This window comes from Megascapheus bottae, chromosome 7 (genome assembly GCF_031878675.1).
Source record: "Megascapheus bottae isolate mThoBot1 chromosome 7, mThoBot2.hap1, whole genome shotgun sequence".
Taxonomy (NCBI): domain Eukaryota; kingdom Metazoa; phylum Chordata; class Mammalia; order Rodentia; family Geomyidae; genus Megascapheus; species Megascapheus bottae.
In genome coordinates this window covers 65669052-65687333 of record NC_143515.1, presented here as the reverse complement: position 1 = coordinate 65687333, position 18282 = coordinate 65669052, and the positions used below count along the sequence as shown (strand labels likewise).

Below are 18282 nucleotides of genomic sequence, written 5' to 3'. Positions count from 1 at the left end.
TATGTAGATTTGAACAGTAAAAATGATTAGACTGACAAAACTATTATGGTCTTGTGTGCAGAGTTGTGCAATTGTTTGCAATTATATAATTTTTACACACTACATTCTTATATGCGTATTAGATTGTCTAGAAATGAATCTGCTTAGTAATAGGAACAGAACAATGATGACTGAATTTTTGGGAGAAGATAAAATGGGACCTAAAGAGGAAGACAGAAAAGAGACATACAGAAAGGAGAACTCATAACACAAAACTATCTTATATTTATGAATACTAGTATTAAGAACAGTAATATGCTTGTGTTACTTGTTGAATATTTACTGTATGTCACACATGTGCTAGGCATGCTGTTTCTTTTTCTTTTTTTTTTCTTATTGTAATTAGTAAAAGGGTTACATGATATTTGCCAGATAGAAGGTGCATTAATTCACATACATTGATACCCTTTCACATGTCTTGGTACCCATTACCCTCCCCCCCACACCCCCCACCCGTCTTGGTTTTCCCCCCTTCCCTATCAAATTTCAAATAACCAAATACAAATAAATTCAATATATCAGATAACAAAGTGAGATACTAAACAATATGAGATAACCAAGGGGCAGCAAAGGAGATGAGAGACAACATAGTACATTAAGGACAACAATCATTCGTTATATGGCTTTTGTTTCAATATCCTGGAGGTCTTTTCAATTAGCTTCATACTATATGGCCTTATGTATCAAGATTTTGCTCTATTGTAGATCTCTGCTAGTAGAGCCCAAGGTTTCTACTGATTATGACGACTGAGGGAAACCATTGAGCCTAAGTTCCTTTGAGTCTGGCTTACTTCACTTAATATGATTTTTTCTAAGACTTTCCATTTCCTAACAAATGGGGCGATGTCATTCTTTAAATCTGTGACATCAGTAGTGCTATGTCCTTTTTTACTGATAGAGAAACTGAAGTCTAAAGAAGTAAAAACTTGCTTAAGAACTCCTGAACTACATCTCACTTTTAAGAGAGCTATATAATTGTGGGGAATATATTTATTCTCCACACATACTTGTCAAACAAAATGGGGATTTTAAAAATGGATAAATTCAGATTTATTAAGTGGTGTATAGGGCAGAGAGTAAACATCAGTTGTATTATTATGGTTATTAGGGACTTTTCTCTGTGTTTTTAATATTAAAATTCCTTACAGTTGTTAAACAGAATATTTGAATTTCAAAGGCAAATAGAATGAAATTAGACTGTTGACATTTTTGTCTATCATTATTCTATTAAGAAATAAACTATGGAAGTGATGCAAAAAAAGAACTCTTTTTTTTCTTTTTTTATTGTAATTAATAAAGGGGTTACATGATATTTGCCAGATAGAAGGTGCATTAATTCACATATATTGATACCCTTTCACATGTCTTGGTCCCCATTATCCTCCTCTCCCCCCGCCCCGTCTTGGTTTTCCCCCCTTCCCTATCCAATTTCAAATAACCAAATACAAATAAATCCAATATATCAGATAACAAAGTGAGATACTGTAACAATATGAGATGACCAAGGGACAGCAAAAGAGATGAGAGATAACATAGTACACTAAGGACAACAATCATTCATTGTATGGCTTTTGTTTCAATATCCTGGAGGTCTTTTCAATTAGCTTCATACTATATGGCCTTATGTATCAAGGTTTTGCTCTATTGCAGACCTCTGCTAGTAGAGCCCAAGGTTTCTACTGATTATGACAAATGAGGGGAACCATTGAGCCTAATTTCCTTTGAGTCTGGCTTACTTCACTTAATATGATTTTTTCTAAGACTTTCCATTTCCTAACAAATGGGGCGATGTCATTTTTTCTGACAGCAGCATAGAATTCCATTGTGTATGAATACCACAACTTGTTGATCCACTCATCAACTGAGGGACATCTAGGTTGGTTCCATATTTTTGCTATGGTGAATAATGCTGCAATGAACATTGTTGTGCTAGTGGATTTAGTATGCCCTAGATTCTGGATGGTTGGGTAAATGCCAAGTAGTGGAATTGCTGGGTCATAGGGGCATCCTATGTTTAGCCTTTTGAGGCACTGCCACACTGCTTTCCATAGTGGTTGAACGAGTTTGCACTCCCACCAGCAGTGTAGTAGGGATCCCTCCTGGCCACATCCCCTTCAGCATCTGTTGTTACTCGTTTTCCTGATCCTGGCCATTCTAACTGGAGTGAGGTGGAATCTTAAGAGTTGTTTTGATTTGCATTTCTTTTATGACCAGAGATGTTGAGCATTTCTTCATGTGTCTATAGGCCATTTTTGTTTCTTCTTCAGAGAAGACTCTCTCTAAGTCTTTGGCCCATTTTTTAATGGAATGGTTTTTACTTTGGGGATTAGTTTTGGATGGATTCAATTTTTTGAGCTGTTGGTATATTTTAGATATGAGGCCTTTGTCTGTTGTTTGGTTGGTGAAGATCTTCTCCCACTCTGTAGTCTTCCTAATTAATTTACTAGCTATGTCCTTTGCCATACAAAAGCTCTGCAGTTTAATGCAGTCCCACTTATCCAGCGTTTCTCTTATTTGCTTGAGCTAATAAGTAATTAGGGGGCATTGTAGATGTAAATGGGATTATTATTATTATTATTATTTTACTCTCAGTCAAAAGTTCTTTTTATTATAACAAAGGGATATAAGTATGCTTAATGTTTGAACAGTAAGAACTATGGATACACAGAATTAGTCTTCAATAAATTTTTTTTCTGAAAATAACCAGCATTTAGTTTAGATGGGATGGATTCTACTTTTCTACTTGAGTTTTTCTGTCAGCAGTATATTTTACACTTTTCATTGCTTGTGGATGTCAATTTAGAAAATAACAGTGCTTTTATTTTAAAAATGATTCCCTTGGAATGTGCTTTTCAAATTCCTTTATAAACTAAATAGAAATTGGTTAACTTTTCTGATACATTATTCAGAATTTTATAAACTAGCAAAGAAGTAACAAGAGCCTTTTATTTTATTTTATTTCAGGGGATATAATTTTCAATGCCCAGTATCCAGAACTGCCCCCTGATTTTATCTTTGGAGAAGATGCTGAATTCCTTCCAGACCCATCTGCTCTGCACGTGAGTATACTGGCTCACTTGGATGATGGATCATTGGTGTAAAAAACAACAACAAAAACAAACAAACAAAAAACCCCAGAAGCTGGGCACAGTAGCTCACTCCTGTAATCCTTGCTAGTTAGGAGGCTGAGATCTGAGGATAATGGTTCAAAGCCAGCCTGGGCACTAAAGAACTTGAGACACTTTTTTTTTTCATATATTTTTATTGTAATTAATAGAAGGGTTAAATTATATTCACCAGACAGAAGATGCATTACTTCACAAACATGGATACCCTTTCTCATGTCTTGGACCCCATTTCCCTGTTCCTGCCCCCACCACCATCTTGTTTTCTCCCTTACCCTATCCTATTTCAAATAACCAAATAAACATATAATACAATATATCAGCTAACAAGGTAAAATACTGTAACCATATGAGATAACCAAGGGACAGCAAAAGAGATGAGAGATAACATAGTACATTAAGGACAACAATCACTCATTATATGAGTTTTGTTTCTATATCCTGGAGGTCCTTTCATGTAGCGTCATCCTATATGGCCTTATGTATCTAGGTTTTACTCTATTGTAAATCTCTGCTAGTAGAGCCCAAGGTTTCCTCTGATTATGACAAATGAGGGAAACCATGGATCCTATAGAACCTGAGACTCTTATCTCCAGTTAATCACTAGAAAATGGGAAGTGGGGCTGTGGCTCTAGGGGTTGGGCAGCAGCCTTGAGCTGAAGAACTCAGTGTCAAGGCCCAGACCCAGAGTTCAAGCTCTATGACCGAAAAAAAGAAAAAAGAACAAATAATAAAAAAGAAAAGAAAACAAACAAAAAAAACCAATTGGCTTTTGACAACTACTTAATAGATGAATTTGTTCAACATGATTTTTTCCACACTTTTCCTTTGTCTTTTGCAATAATATAGTTCTTTACTGACAAAATAGTTAAAGAAATGTGTTTTAAATTCCAGTTTTACTTCTAGATTATTTCAAGTTAATGGATGTTGTTACTATATTGGCTGAAATATTTTTATTTCAATTTAAAGAGACATGTTGAAAACATGCACTTTGTTTCTATGTGATATTTCAGTTTTGTAATTAATTTTTTTTAGTACTTGTAACACATCGACCCAATACTAGTTAGAAGAATATACATATATTTTTTGCTTTCTATGAGACCTTTTTCTTGTTTGTTTGTTTGTTTTTTGTATAGAAGTGGCACATTTGGACTTGTATCCTCATTCTCTTGGTGTCATTACCACAAGGGTAAAGATCAAATTGAATGATCTTTATTAAGCAAGAGCAAAACCTTTGTAACTGAAATAAAATGTTTCTGGAATTAAATCAGGAATTAACTATAATCAGGGAAAAGGGATGGTGGTATGCAGTTTCTATAAAAATTCATATGAAAGTTTTGAGTGGTCATTTGAGAAAAAAACATACTTTTTGTTTAAATGTCTGACTAGACAAAACATTTTTCTTTCTTTCCCAAATTTGAGTTTGTTGTATCTGTACTCTACCAGGTTTAATTGTTGTATAAACTCGGCTCTTAGTTTAATTTTCTGGAATTTATTTGTCTCACTAATGATGTGTAATTAAAGTTTTGCAACTCAACTTTGAAAGCTTTGCCCTCCCACCCCCATTTAAAGTGAGAAGTGTTGACTGAAAGCCAAAGGATTATCTTAAAATTTAGAATATATCTGTAAAAATACTGTTGGTAACAGTAGGATAGGTTTATCATACAACTCCCCCCCCCTTTTTTTTTGGAGGGGGCAGTACTAGAGTTTGAACTCAGGACCTGGTGTTCTTATTTAAACTGTAAGACTGTAAGACATGTAAACTGTAAGACACGAACCAGCTGTACTTCCAACACAGTTTCTAGTAATTATACTTCAGTTGTACTTTGGTTTTCAAATAGTTTGTAAGTTAAGTCCTTTTAGATGCTGGTGGCTTTATATTTACCTCATAATTATAGTTAAGATACTTACCTGTGAAAGATGAGACACAGGTATTACTGGTGACCTCTTCTGTCATAAAATTTGCCCATTGGAGGGGGTCATATGGTAGAAGACAGGTTTATTATAGTTTAAGTGAACCAGGATTTAAAGAAAGTCGAGAAAGCTTCATAGTGGTAGTGAGGTTTTTGCTCCTTATGGAAAAAGGGAACAGTGGGAATTGTGACTGAGTCTTCCAGCTACAAGAATGAAAGGTAAATTTGAACATACTATGTTGTGGAAGAAAGTACTGAAGGCTTCCTGGGATGCAAATTAATATAAGAAAGGACTAGAAAAACTTAAATATATTGGGACAAGACTGTGGAGTGCATTGAGTACTGGGCTACAAACCACTGAAGGAAGTGATAGAGGAAGAGATAGCTAATGGCATTGTAATCAACATAATGAATTGAGGAAAAATTGAAAAGCAGGATTGAGGATTATTGTAAAAATGTAGAACAGAGAGGCAGGCTTTGAGCCAGGTTGATGTAAGAGGAAAACACCATGATGGAGAGGATAAGAAAGATGTGCTTACTGGCACACATCTTTAGGGAGGCAGACTTAGAACAATTGTGGTTTAAGGCTGGCCAGGGCAAAAGCTTACAACTCTATGTGAAAAACAACTAAAAAAGCAAAAGGACTGGGAGTATGGATCAGACGACAAGAGTGTGAGGCCCTTTAAATCTGAATACTACTCATAAAAGGAAAAGAGGTGTTTATTACTCATTTTTGGAATTTCCTTTATAATTTGCAGTGTGTATCTTTGGTATTGGCAAGTATTATAAGTGTAGAATTTAAAATCTAGAAAGGGATTTAAGATTCAACTTATTCCACTCTTCTATTTTAGTACTGGGGAAATTGATGTAGATTTATAAAAGTCTATGTCAGAGTTGATACTATAAATCACTCTTTTGATGTTTAATCTCTAAGTAAAGATAGCACAGATGCTTTTAAGAAACTGACTGAAAAGAATGGTGAAACCTTCAAATCACAAGATCTAAGAGGAAGATAGTAAGTCTAGTTGAACATTTTCTCTTTAGTGAGAGTTAATCTGCAGCCTCTGGAAGCCTTTTTTATGGACCAGTACTCTGGGCATGCCCAGAGAAGCAACTGAAGTACACACTTGATTAGCAGAATCATGTCCAAACAGCTTGAATTTCATGTCTTTTTGGTTAAAATATTATAACAGAATAAACAGTAAGATCTGATCCTCAGCAGTTATTTCCATAAGCACAATTTGCCTCTGAAGGACTTTTCAACTCAGCTCTTAGTAGGTTATGGTTTAGTTAGTACATTTGGTTGAGACTTTTCTTGAAATACTCAGATACCAGCCATTAATAATCTGACTAGTCACCAGATGATTTTTGTTGTTCTTGTTGTTGGTCGTGGAACTTGAACTCTGGGCTTTTCTGGTGATTAATTGGAGATAAGAGTCTCATGGACTTTAGTGCCCTGACTAACTTCAAACTACGATCCTCAGATCTCAGCCTCCTGAGTAGCTAGAATTACAGACTTGAGCCACTGTGCCCAGCTCACCAGATGAGTTTGAACATGGGAATTATATGTTTTATTATTTATGGACTAGAAAGCATAATACCTAAACTCTGGACTCTTCTATCCAAATACTAATATGCAGCCTTAGACTCTTGGAAGATAGTTCAAAATAATTCCCTTATGTAAATAGACTTTCTTTGAGGTTTCAGGATTTCCCCTCTAGATAGGAAGGCTTGAGCTCAATGTTTTGCTTGGCTTGCTTGTTTACAGCTGATACTCTACTACCTGAGGGATCTTAAAAAAAATAATCCATGAAAGTGTTGAATATGATTCTGCACACACACACACACACACACACACACACACACACACACACACACACACTCCTACCTACCTACCTAAAGGGCACAGATGGTTAACAGAAATATAAATATGTGAAAGGTTCTGATTCTTTGGATACAACTACTCTTTTTTTTCCCCCCCTGGGCTAGCCCTGGGGCTTGAACTCAGGACCTGGGCTCTGTCCCTGAGCCTCTTGTCCTTAAGGCTAGTGCTCAACTACTTGAGCTACAGCATCACTTTTGGCCTTTTCTGAATGGTTTATTGGAGATAAAGGTCTCATGGACTTTATTGCCTGACCTGACTTTGAACTGAAGTCCTTGGATCTCAGCTTCATGAGTGGCTAGGATTACAGACATGAGCCACCAGTGCCCAGCCTTTTGTTTTTTATTTTTTAAACTTTATGAGTTTCATTAAGGAAGTTAAGAGTTTCAAATAAACTTACATAGATCAACATCTCATCTAAGGATAGGCCTTTCATAAATATGTAGAGATTCCAAGAAAATATTGAGAGAGACAGAGACAGAGAGAGAGAAGAGAGAAGAGAGAAGAGAGAGAGAGAGAGAGAGAGAGAGAGAGAGAGAGAGAGAGAGAGAGAGAGAGAGAGAGAGAGAGAGGGACGAACCACTGTGAATTCAGAGCCTTATAAACACTCTTAGATTTTTTTGCTCAAAGTTGGTGGTCTACTACTAGAGCCCACGTTTTATATATTTAAAGTATATAATTCTGTGGTTAAAAAATTATATTCAAAGAATGGTGTTTCTATCACTACAAAAGAAATGTTTTATTTCTTTTTCTTCCTCACCATTGGCAACCATTGCCTATGTGGATTTACCTAATCTGGACATTTCATATAAACTGAATAATAATATATGATCCATAGTGACTTACACACTTTTCACTTAGTGTAATGTTTTCAATCTACATCACTTGAATTTTTATTACAAATAATTCATTGTTTGCATATATTACATTTTATTTATCCCTTTGTCAGTTGATAGACATTTCGGTCATGCTTTGGTTAATATAACTACTGCTGTTGTATGGATATATTTTTATTTTTCGTGTGTGTATGTGTGTGTGAGTGTGTGTGTGTGTGTGTGTGTACACATGTGTACACGTACTCTCTAAGAATAGAATTACAGGGCCAAATGGTAACTATTTAACTTTTGGAGGAACAACTGGGATTGTTTTCAAAAAGAGATGCATTATTTCGTATATTTTGTATTTCAATAAAGACTATATAAATATTCCAGTTTCAGCCGGGCACGGTGGCTCACCTGTAGTCCTAGCTAGCTAATCAGGAGACTGAGATCTGAGGATCAAGATTCAATGCCAGCCCGAGCATGAAAGGACCTGTGAATCTTATCTCCAGTTAACCTCTAGAAAACGGAAGTGGGGCTTAGCTCCAGGGCAGGGTGGTAGCCTTGAGCTGAAGGACTCAAGGACAGTGCCCAGGCCAAGTTCAAGTCTCATGACCCACAAACAAAAAAAAAGTTCCAGTTTCTCTGCATCCCCACCTGTCATTTTAATCATAGCTGTCACAGGTAGGTATGTAGTAGTATCTCATTGTGGTTTTGGTTTCGTTCTTCCTTAGGCTAATGATGCTAAGCATGTTTTGATTTTTTTTTTTTTTGGTGTTGTGTATCTTCTTTGGAGTCTATGTCTCATTGGGTCTTTTGCTTATTTTTAAATTGAATTATTGCTCTTTAATTGAGTTCATAATATACAAGTACAAATTCTTTAGCAAATACATATTTGTTGAACATTCTCCCATTATGTGCATATTCTTTTCAGTATCCAGGTAATGTTCTTACAAGAAACTGTTGAATTTTGTGAAATCCAGTTTGTTTGTTTATTTCATTGATTATGCTTTTAGTTTTATATCTAAAAAACCATTGTCTGATCCAAGATTCTAAGGATTTACTCTCACATTGTCTCTAAAGTTTTATTATTTTTGTTATCACATTTAGATTTTTCATCTGGGCTGGTCTAGATCTGCAGTCCTCCCAATCTCTACCTCCTGAGTAGCTAGAATTATAGATGTGAATCCCTGGCTCCTAGCCTAGGTCTAACTTTTTATTTTTATTTATTTTTATCTTATTGTTGGGATAATATATAAAGGGGTTACGGTTACATTTTTCCGGTAGTAGGTATATTACTTCTCGTATATTGATACCCCTTCCCTTGTTTTGTCTCAGTTTCCCTCCCCCACCACCTCCCAATTGTCTTCTTTTCCCCCTTCCCTTCCTTATTTCAAATAAACAAATAAACTTATATACAATATACCAGGTGATAAGGTCAGATACAGTAATAATATGAGATTAAACAAAGGGCCAAAAAAATAGAAGAGAAATGACATAGTACATTAAGAGCAATAATCACACAAGATAAACTTGTTTCCATATCTTTGAGATCCTTTCATTTGGTCTCATCCTATATGACCTATGTACATTGGTTTTGAGCTATTGTAATCCTCTGCTAGAAGAGTCCTAAATGTGTACTAATTATTACATATGAAGGAAACCATTGTTCCTTTGGTTCTGGCTTACTTCATTTAATATGATTTTTCTCTAAGTCTTTCCTTATGAATGGGGCAATGCCATTCTTTCTGATGGTAGCATTGAATTCCATTGTGTACAAGTACCACATCTTGCTGATCCAATCATCTACTGAGGGGCAACTGGGTTGGTTCCATATCTTTAGCTCTAACTTTTAACGTAAATCCTTTTACCTGTACTAAATGAAAATCTTACTTTTTTTTGGCCATTTGTGAAGTAAGTCAATTTGTTAAGGAAGTTAGATCACTATGTATTTTCATATTGAGATGTGATGACATTGCCTTTTCTTTCACCTTATAACTAAGTTTAAAGAATTTCCTGAGATAGAAATGAAAACAACTTTTCATTGAAGTGTGAATTTGCTGTGAACATTGTTGTTCTTTTCAATATTTCCTTGACTTTTTAAAAATTGTAACTAATAGAGAGGTTACAGTTACATTTGCCAGATAGAAGGTGCATTATTTCTCACATATTGATTCCCCTTCTCCTGTTTTAGTCCCCATTTCTCTCCCCCACCCCTCTTCCATCTTGTTTTCCCCCCTTCCCTTTAGCCTATTTCAAATGAACAAATAAAGGTATATACAATATGCTAGGTAACAAAGTCAGATACTGTAATAATATGAGTTTAACCAAAGGGCAACAATGGAGAAGAGAAATAACATAGTACATTAAGAACAACAATCACACCATATGAAGTTCTTGTTTCCATATCCTGGAGTTCCTTTTATTTAGCCTCAGCATATGTGGCCTTATGTATCTGGGTTTTGTGCTATTGTAATCCTCTGCTAGGAGAGTCCTAGGTGTGTACTAATTATTACAAATGAGGGAAACCATTGAGCCTATGTTCCTTTGGGTCTGGCTTACTTCACTTAATATGATTTTTTCCAAGTCTTTCCATTTCCTTACAAATGGGACGATGTCATTGTTTCTGATAGCAGCATAGAATTCCATTGTGTATAAATACCACATCTTCTTGATCCAATCATCTACTGAGAGGCATCTGGGTTGGTTCCATATCTTCGCTATGGTAAATAGTTATTGCTTTGACTTTTAAAGCTACATTTGAAGACAATGCTCAGAAATTCTAGTAGGTTTTCCTCATTACTTTACATTGTGTGTGCTAGTAATACATTCTACAAACCATTTAATTCAACATTACTTTAATACTATGTTGTAGGATGCTAGGCAATGGAAATGAAACATGAGATTTCAAGGAATCCCTTGGATAGTAGGTATGAAAAGATCATGCAAATACAACATACATAGTAGAGGAAGCAGTTTACTTGATTTGGTGTGGTCATGGTGAAGTGTTTCATAATAAGAAGATTATTTAGAAATACCTTTTGGTCACTTAAAGTTGATTATTGAGAGGTTGTTATTTGTAGAGCTTTTGTGGCTTGCACTTTTGCTTTGAGTCTTAATCTTAAGCATTTACTGATTAAAGAGTCATTCTGCAGTGTATATGAGCTTAACAGTGGTGGTTTATTCTCTCTTCTCTTCCTTTTCTTTTTCCCTTGTCACTTTTTTTTTGGTTGGTCATGGGGCTTGAATTCTGGGTGTGGGCATTGTCCCTGAGCTCTTTAGCTCAATGCTACCGCCCTACCCCTGGGCTTGTGCCTTGTGCCTGTGCTCTTCAACTCAAGGTTTGACCTTACCACTTGAGCCACAGCCCCACTTCCTGTTATCTAGTGGTTCATTGGAGATGAGTCATTAGTGTCCATGCTGACATTGAACCTCAATCCTGGGATCTCAGCTTCCTGAGTAGCTAGAATTACAGGTATGAACTACTATGTCCTGCTTCAGTGGTAATTCTTTTACTGTGTCCTGTCCTATGTGTTGTACTGACTTTTGAATCATATTATAAGTAAGGTATTGAGATCTTCACTAATGAAAAAAGACAGATTAATAAGTCTCTGCCTGTTGGTATTTGTTTATTGCACATAATGTGCCCAGTGCTATGTAATATGGAACTTGACTTAATGGCTGCTAAATTTTAGGGAGATAAGATGTGGATATATAAAAACAAATAGGTATTATATGATTAAATGTTGGAATAATCATTTCAGAGGAGTTCTGTGGATAATGTTTTCACAGATGTTGTATAATAGGGGCAGAAAAATTGTTTACTAAGTAAATGAGGAAGGGAAATTAATGTGGGTTAGAACTTGTGTTGCATGGATAAGTTCTGCTCTAGCTGCCACCCAATTGCTTCTCTACCCTCATCTTCAATTCCCTCTGTATTGACTCTTTTTTTTTTTTTTTTGTGAATCATGAGGCTTGAACTCCACCTGTCTCCGAGCCCCTCAGCTCAAGGCTACCGCCCTACCCTGAACCAAGCCCCACTTCCCGTTTTCTAGAGGTTAATTGGAGATAAAAGTCTCAGGTCCTTTTGTGTCTAGGCTGGCTTTAAACTTTGATCCTCAGATCTTAGCCTCCTGAGTAGCTAGGATTACTGACATGAGCCACTGTTCCCAGGTGTATTGACTCTTTTCTAGCCATGCAGGCAATTTAAGCATGTACCTACCTTAGGACCTTTGCACTTGGTACTCAGCATTTTTATTGATTCACCTGGAACCTTTTCCCCAGTTATATGAATAATGTGCTTTTCTCCTTCTTTTCAATCTTATAGAGACTTTCCCCAATATTCGTGTACAAATTTGTAATGCTTTTACCATCAGCTGACTGTTGTTAACATGTTCTATCTCTCTTTTTTTAATTGCACTTACATAGATAATAATACTTGTTAGTAGACTTTTCATTTATTATTGATCTTTGCTAGAGTGACCATCACCTGCTCATATTTTTTTGGAATGGAATTTTGTGAGATGCAGGACATACTATATTCAAATGCGACAGTGAGAATTGGGATAATGGGTCATCTCCTCTTCACTAGGACATTTTATTTGTTTATTTTCTGATATTGCAGTTTGGAATCAAATGCTTTACTACTTGATCCACACTTCTAGCCCTGGAATGTCTTTTATTAGAAAACATCTTGATTCTATTTACTGGTAAGAAATTAGTAGATAACTTGGTATACAGATGTGTATAATTTATGTTTATTAGATGAACAGGTTTTCTTGTTGGACTTTCAAGACTAGACAATATACTTTATGCCAAAATTAAAATAGTAGGAAAAATATTTAGTGTTAGAGAAAAAAATGGGAATATAGAAATCACTCAACAGCGATTTTCAGCCTCTGTTGTGCAATACCTTGTGTTATGTTCCGCTATCTCAAAGGACATTTTGAAAATCTTTTCCCCAAACTAATAATGATAACTCATTTTATTTCAAAATAAAGTTGCATAAAGGAGGAAGGGTGGATCACAAATTTCAATAAAACACATGTTGAAATTATTGTAAAGTTAGAAAACATTGCTTTATGACCTCCTCATTTGAAGATAAGGACCATTTAGTGTTTGGGACCATTTAGTGTTTTTCAGGATAGTGAACCTAATGGAACTGCCATTACTCGCCATTGGTTTTTGGTGTCAAACCTTGGCTCTTTTCTGCTTCCAAAGAGTATGTAAATACCTTTTCTCCTTTGCTCCTTACTGTGTTACCTACAAAAGACATTTTAAATAGTGTCTGTCCAAAGTAGTCACCAGTCCTGGTGTATATGAAATACATGCTACAAATGCATTAATCTGAAGTGAACTGCATGTCACACTGCTAAAAAACTCCATCCAGATGTGTGGTGCTCCTATTCTTAAGATACTAACTGTTATGGGGTTAGGAGAAGGGGATTCCACATGCCTCCAGGTGGGCACCAGATTCCACCACACAGAGATGGACTCATATAAAAAGGTGAATTTATTGGGGAAGTAGATGGTGAACTGACTGGCCAGGGACACAGCGCAGACTTGGGAGCTGACACTGTGACCCTGAGTGGTTCTCACACTTGGTTTTTAAGGGCAAAATCCCTGCGGTCAAGCCTGGCCACCAGTGGGATTGTCACATACACAGAGGAACCATATACCCAGCTTCAGCCACACACAGGTAGCCAATAGGGTTACAGCCTAGTGTTTGAATTAAGCTATCACCTTAGTTGGAATTGCATGAGAATTTGGCTGATTTCCACACAAAGCATGCCCCCCTCAACAAACCAAACAGTTATCCCACCTCATGGCGGGTGGGGATAAGGTTGCCCCTCCCTAGAAGGGCAAAGGTGGCTAGGCTGCTTAACCATTGTTGGCCTTCCTCACTGGGGTGGGGAACTCTTAACACATTCAAGATGGTGCCAGTCTTTGCTTCCCTTAACACTAGTGCCTGGGCTTACAACTTATTTTAAAATGGAATATTTTCTCATTTTTCAAATCTTTATTTTGTGGTCCATTTGAGATTTACTAAAGTCTCATCATTGACTCCCAAGCTGGATGTATTGATTAGGACAGATAAGAAAATTATAGCATAGGACAGTGTGTGGATAGAGCTGTATGCATAGGGCTTTGTGCGGAATGGAAAGAAGCACTTCACAAATGTATGCATGAATGGTAAGTGTTTGGACCTTGAAAAGATACCTGATTATTATGATAACATAGTCAATGTAACTGTTATTGAGAGTATAATACATACAAAGAGAATGAAGATGAGAAGTACGTAGTACTGTGGATTTTCAGAGTGGACATACCCATGTAGTTTGGGTCTATGTCAAAGTATAGATCATTTCCATTACCTAGCTTTCCTATTCACACCTCCTATTATCTCCATGACCACTTTGCCTAAGAGTAAATGCTATTCTAATTTATATAATCACTATTAAATTTATTTCTTTTCATTTTTATACATACAGATCCAGATAAACTTGTATATTTTGCTACTTTAACTCAACCTTTATTTTTGAACTTAATCCATAGAGGATTTTTAGTTATTATTCTTGCTAATTGATGATGGTATTATACTGTATTAACATATCACAATTTATCCATTTTATTATTGGTTGTTATTTGGATTACCCTCCTTCTTTCCCTCCCTCCCTCCGTCTCTCCTCTCTTTCTTGGGACAAGTTTTTTTCTTTCTTTCTCTGTTCTGAATAGTGCTATTGTGAACATTATTTGGTTTAGGGGGTCTCTACTCAGGGACTTTGCACTCTCAGTTTTCTGCTCAAAGCTGGTGCTCTACTTCTTAAGCTACACTTCCATTTCTGGTTTTTCCATTTTCTGGTTAATTGGAAAGAAGTCTCAAAGACTTTTCTTACTGGGCTGGTTTTGAACCCCAATCCTCTGATTTTTAGCCTTCTGAATAGAAAGAATTACAGGAAAAACATTATGGACAAGCACCAATAATTGCTTAGTGAACATTCTTATAATTGTGGTTGTGAACCTATGCATGTATTCTGAGTGAGATGGATGTGCTTGGGCCTCATACGTCAGTTTGAACTGTTTTTTTTCTGGTTCATCAGTCAGGCTCTAGTCAGAAGAATTATAGGGAGTTATTAATTATTTAAAGAAGTAACAGAGGACTCTATAATGAGTGCAGACTAGCAGTTATAAAGTACAGCAGCTTAAGGCTAAGCTAAATATCTAAAATTGGAAAATCACTTTTTCATTCCTGAAGTGTGTTCCCCTCTGCTGAGATCTCCACCTCCTTCTTGAAGAAACACCTTCATTATCGGTACATCTGTGCCTTGGGTATGTTTGGGGCTGACAAAGAGAAAAGAGGAAGAAAGTGCAGTAAAAGAGACAGAAGAGTGGACTCTTCAGGGTGTTCTACATTTCTTTGGAAGCTGCAGCATCAAATCAAAGCAAGAAGAAAAATACACCAGATTCTCATCCAGGTTATAAAGCTTCTCTCTCTATCCCAGCTCACATGGTTCCTACATTAGTCAGTCAGTTGTCAAGCTGGACCGTAGAGCAGCTGACAAAAATGTTTATAGTCTAGGCCAGTTTCCAAAACAAAACAAATCAGGCCAAACATTTTTTGGCTTATTCTTTTATTCTCTTTTTTTCTTTTTTGCCAGTCCTGGGCCTTGAACACAGGGCCTGAGCACTGTTCTTGGGCTTTCTCAAGGCTAGAGCTCTACTACTTGAGCCACGGCACCATTTCTGGCTTTTTCTTTGTATATGTGGTGGTACCAAGGAATTGAATCTGGGTCTTTGTGCATGCTAGGCAAGCAAACTCCCGGCCACCTTTTATTCTCTTTAACTCATCTTAATAATTCCTAATTTTGAATAATATAATCTTTAGTCTACAATTTTATTTGATTATTTTTAATAATATCCAATTCTTTGGTGAATTTCTTTATCTTTTTCACTTATGTCTACCAAGATGTTCCCCCCCCCCCTGGAAATGTTACTTCTATTTATTTTCGAGTCCTTGTGAACTGATTCTGATATCTGGAATGAACCTGGGTCTATTTGTTTGCCTGCTTTTCTCCTTCATTGCTATCACTTGGTTCTGTATTTATTGATTAGAGTAGTTTAATCCATTATCATCCAGAGACAGTTCATTGTCTTCTCTGATAGGCAGATAATCCAGATGATCATCTTAACCCAGAGAGGACTTTGCTGAATTGAGGCTGGCTTATATTTTTGGTTGTGCCACTTCAAGTTGTACCCAAGTCCTGATTGGTCAATAAATACCTTGTTCTACAAGATAATTTACAATAGCATGTCATGTGATATATGAAATATTTAAACACATAAGCAGTGTGGATCTATGCTCTCATGGAATGCAGATTCTAAATTTTGGCTTGCAAGACTACAGATAGGTCTGCTCTGCTTCTCACAGGCATTTAAAAATTTTTTTTTCAGTTTCTTGCCTTGGGCTTTACCAGAATCCATCAAAGTCTTGAGGTCTCGCATCTCCGCCAATAGTTCCAGTGGTTTTCTGATTCTCAACAGCAGCTTTTTCACTGGGCATTGCCTGAATTCCCAGCCTTGCTGCTATGCATGTGTGTTCAGAGTGAAGGCATCTGTAGAATCTTCTCCTTTCTGAGATTCTTTGTTCTCTGGATTGTCTGTCTCTGCAGTACTCATTGTTTTTCCCAGAGAGCCAATATTTTCAAATATTTTATCTAGCTTTGTAGTTTTTATTTAAGACTGCTCATGTGTACTGGAAGCATGCCATTTGTATTGTATTATACCCTTTACTTTCAAAGCAAGATAAAAAAATTGGGTGTGTCATAAAAATGCCACAAATTTTGTTGATAAGAATTAAGATTAACTAATAAACTGCTCCATAACCATTTACTTTTTTATTATGAGCACCTGAAATTTTAATTTCTAATAAATTTTCTTGGTGTAGTATATTGGAGTTTGAACTCAGTGCCTCACATTTGGTAGACAGGTGCTGTACCACTTGAGCCAAGTTTCTAATCCCTGTTGCTTAGTTATTTTTCAGGTAAGGTTTCACATTTTTTCCAGGGGCTGGCATCAGACCATAATTTTCTTGTATAGCTGGGGAAAATGTGTATGTGTGTGTGTGTGTGTGTATATATATATATATATATATAGAACCATGCCTGATCCCAAGCGTATTATTAAGAGGAACCAGTATTGCTTGTACTCAAGTGAATATGATAACATGATTGGAAGTTTGGTGAATATTATATGTTGTTGAAACAATAAGTCTCCCCTTATTTCTATCAACTACTTCAACTTACTGGTCATGGAAACATGAGATATGAAACAAGTTGATGTTACTCTATATTTTAAAATGTTCTCTAAAGGGAGACAGAACAATAATTTATCTATGTTTCCAAAGTTGGTGCTATTACAGCCAGTTGTGGATGAAGGAAATGAATATTAATATGCATACCTGTATATAATTTAGAAAACATATTATGGAGATGGCTTGCAAAGTTTCATTGTAGAAAAACAACATTTGGAAGCATAAACAAGGTCCATTCAAAATGTTCACTTTCACAAGATAAATGAAAAAAGGCAAACAGAGTTATTTTTTTGAAATTCAGTGGCAAATATAACATTTAACAGATGTTGTCAGTTTTGGCTTACTCAATTTAATTTGTAAAAATTCTTTTGGAGAAATGAGGTACTGGGCTGCATGCAGATCTTTGCAGTTCAAGACTCTGCATGTCCAGAGGATCTCTAGAGTGAGCAGGTCTGGAAGGTATCCATGTCTTCACTTGGTTGTCATTGTTAGCCTTTCTGCATTACCTCCTAGCTGCTCTACTGTTCTCCGCGAACAATTGGGCCATTGTACTATTTTTATTATCAACAACATGCACAATACAGATAAGTACCAAGAAACACAAATTCAAAATCCCAATTTAGAGATGAGTGTTAATTATTTAGCATATTTTTCTTCTTGGTATTTTTCTTTGTCTATGACATATCACATATATGTCTTTCACATTTTTCAGCTATTTCAAAAAAGTTAATGTATTATCATATGACAGTACAAATTCCTCTGTAGCATTCTGACCTGCCTCAGATTGGTTTATTTTCCAGAGAGAATAAATGCTATATCTAAAATCAGTTCTTCCTTTGTGTGTGTGTGTGTGTGTGTGTGTGCGCGCGCGCATGTATGTGTGTTTGTGTGTGTGTGTTGGTGTTGGTCCTGGGACCTGAACTCTGGGCCTGGGTGCTGCCCCTGAGCATTTTGGCTCTAGGCCCTACCCCTTGAACCACAGCACCACTGCCACTTCCGATGTTCTGGCAGTTAAGGTTAATTGGAGGTAAGAGTCTCACTTGACCCTCAGGTTTCAGTCTCCTGAATAGGTAGGATTACAGGCTTGAGTGAGCCACGTGTCCATGTTCGGTGTCCCACTCTTCCTTTTTATTTTAGTTTTAGTTTCTGTTTTCTCTTTCCCTCCCTCCCTCCCTCCCTCCCTTCCTTTCTTTCT

The 18282-nt window shown here is 36.4% G+C and overlaps 1 protein-coding gene across 3 annotated transcripts in view; it reads left to right on the top strand.

Annotated features, from left to right (window-relative positions):
- Babam2 (BRISC and BRCA1 A complex member 2) overlaps nucleotides 1-18282 on the top strand; it is a 393826-nt gene that overhangs the window by 85938 nt on the left and 289606 nt on the right. For all 3 annotated transcript variants that reach the window (XM_090337241.1, XM_090337243.1, XM_090337240.1), the window contains exon 4: nucleotides 3004-3098. In XM_090337241.1, the coding sequence (XP_090193367.1) occupies nucleotides 3004-3098 (95 nt within the window). The remainder of the gene's footprint in view (nucleotides 1-3003; nucleotides 3099-18282) is intronic.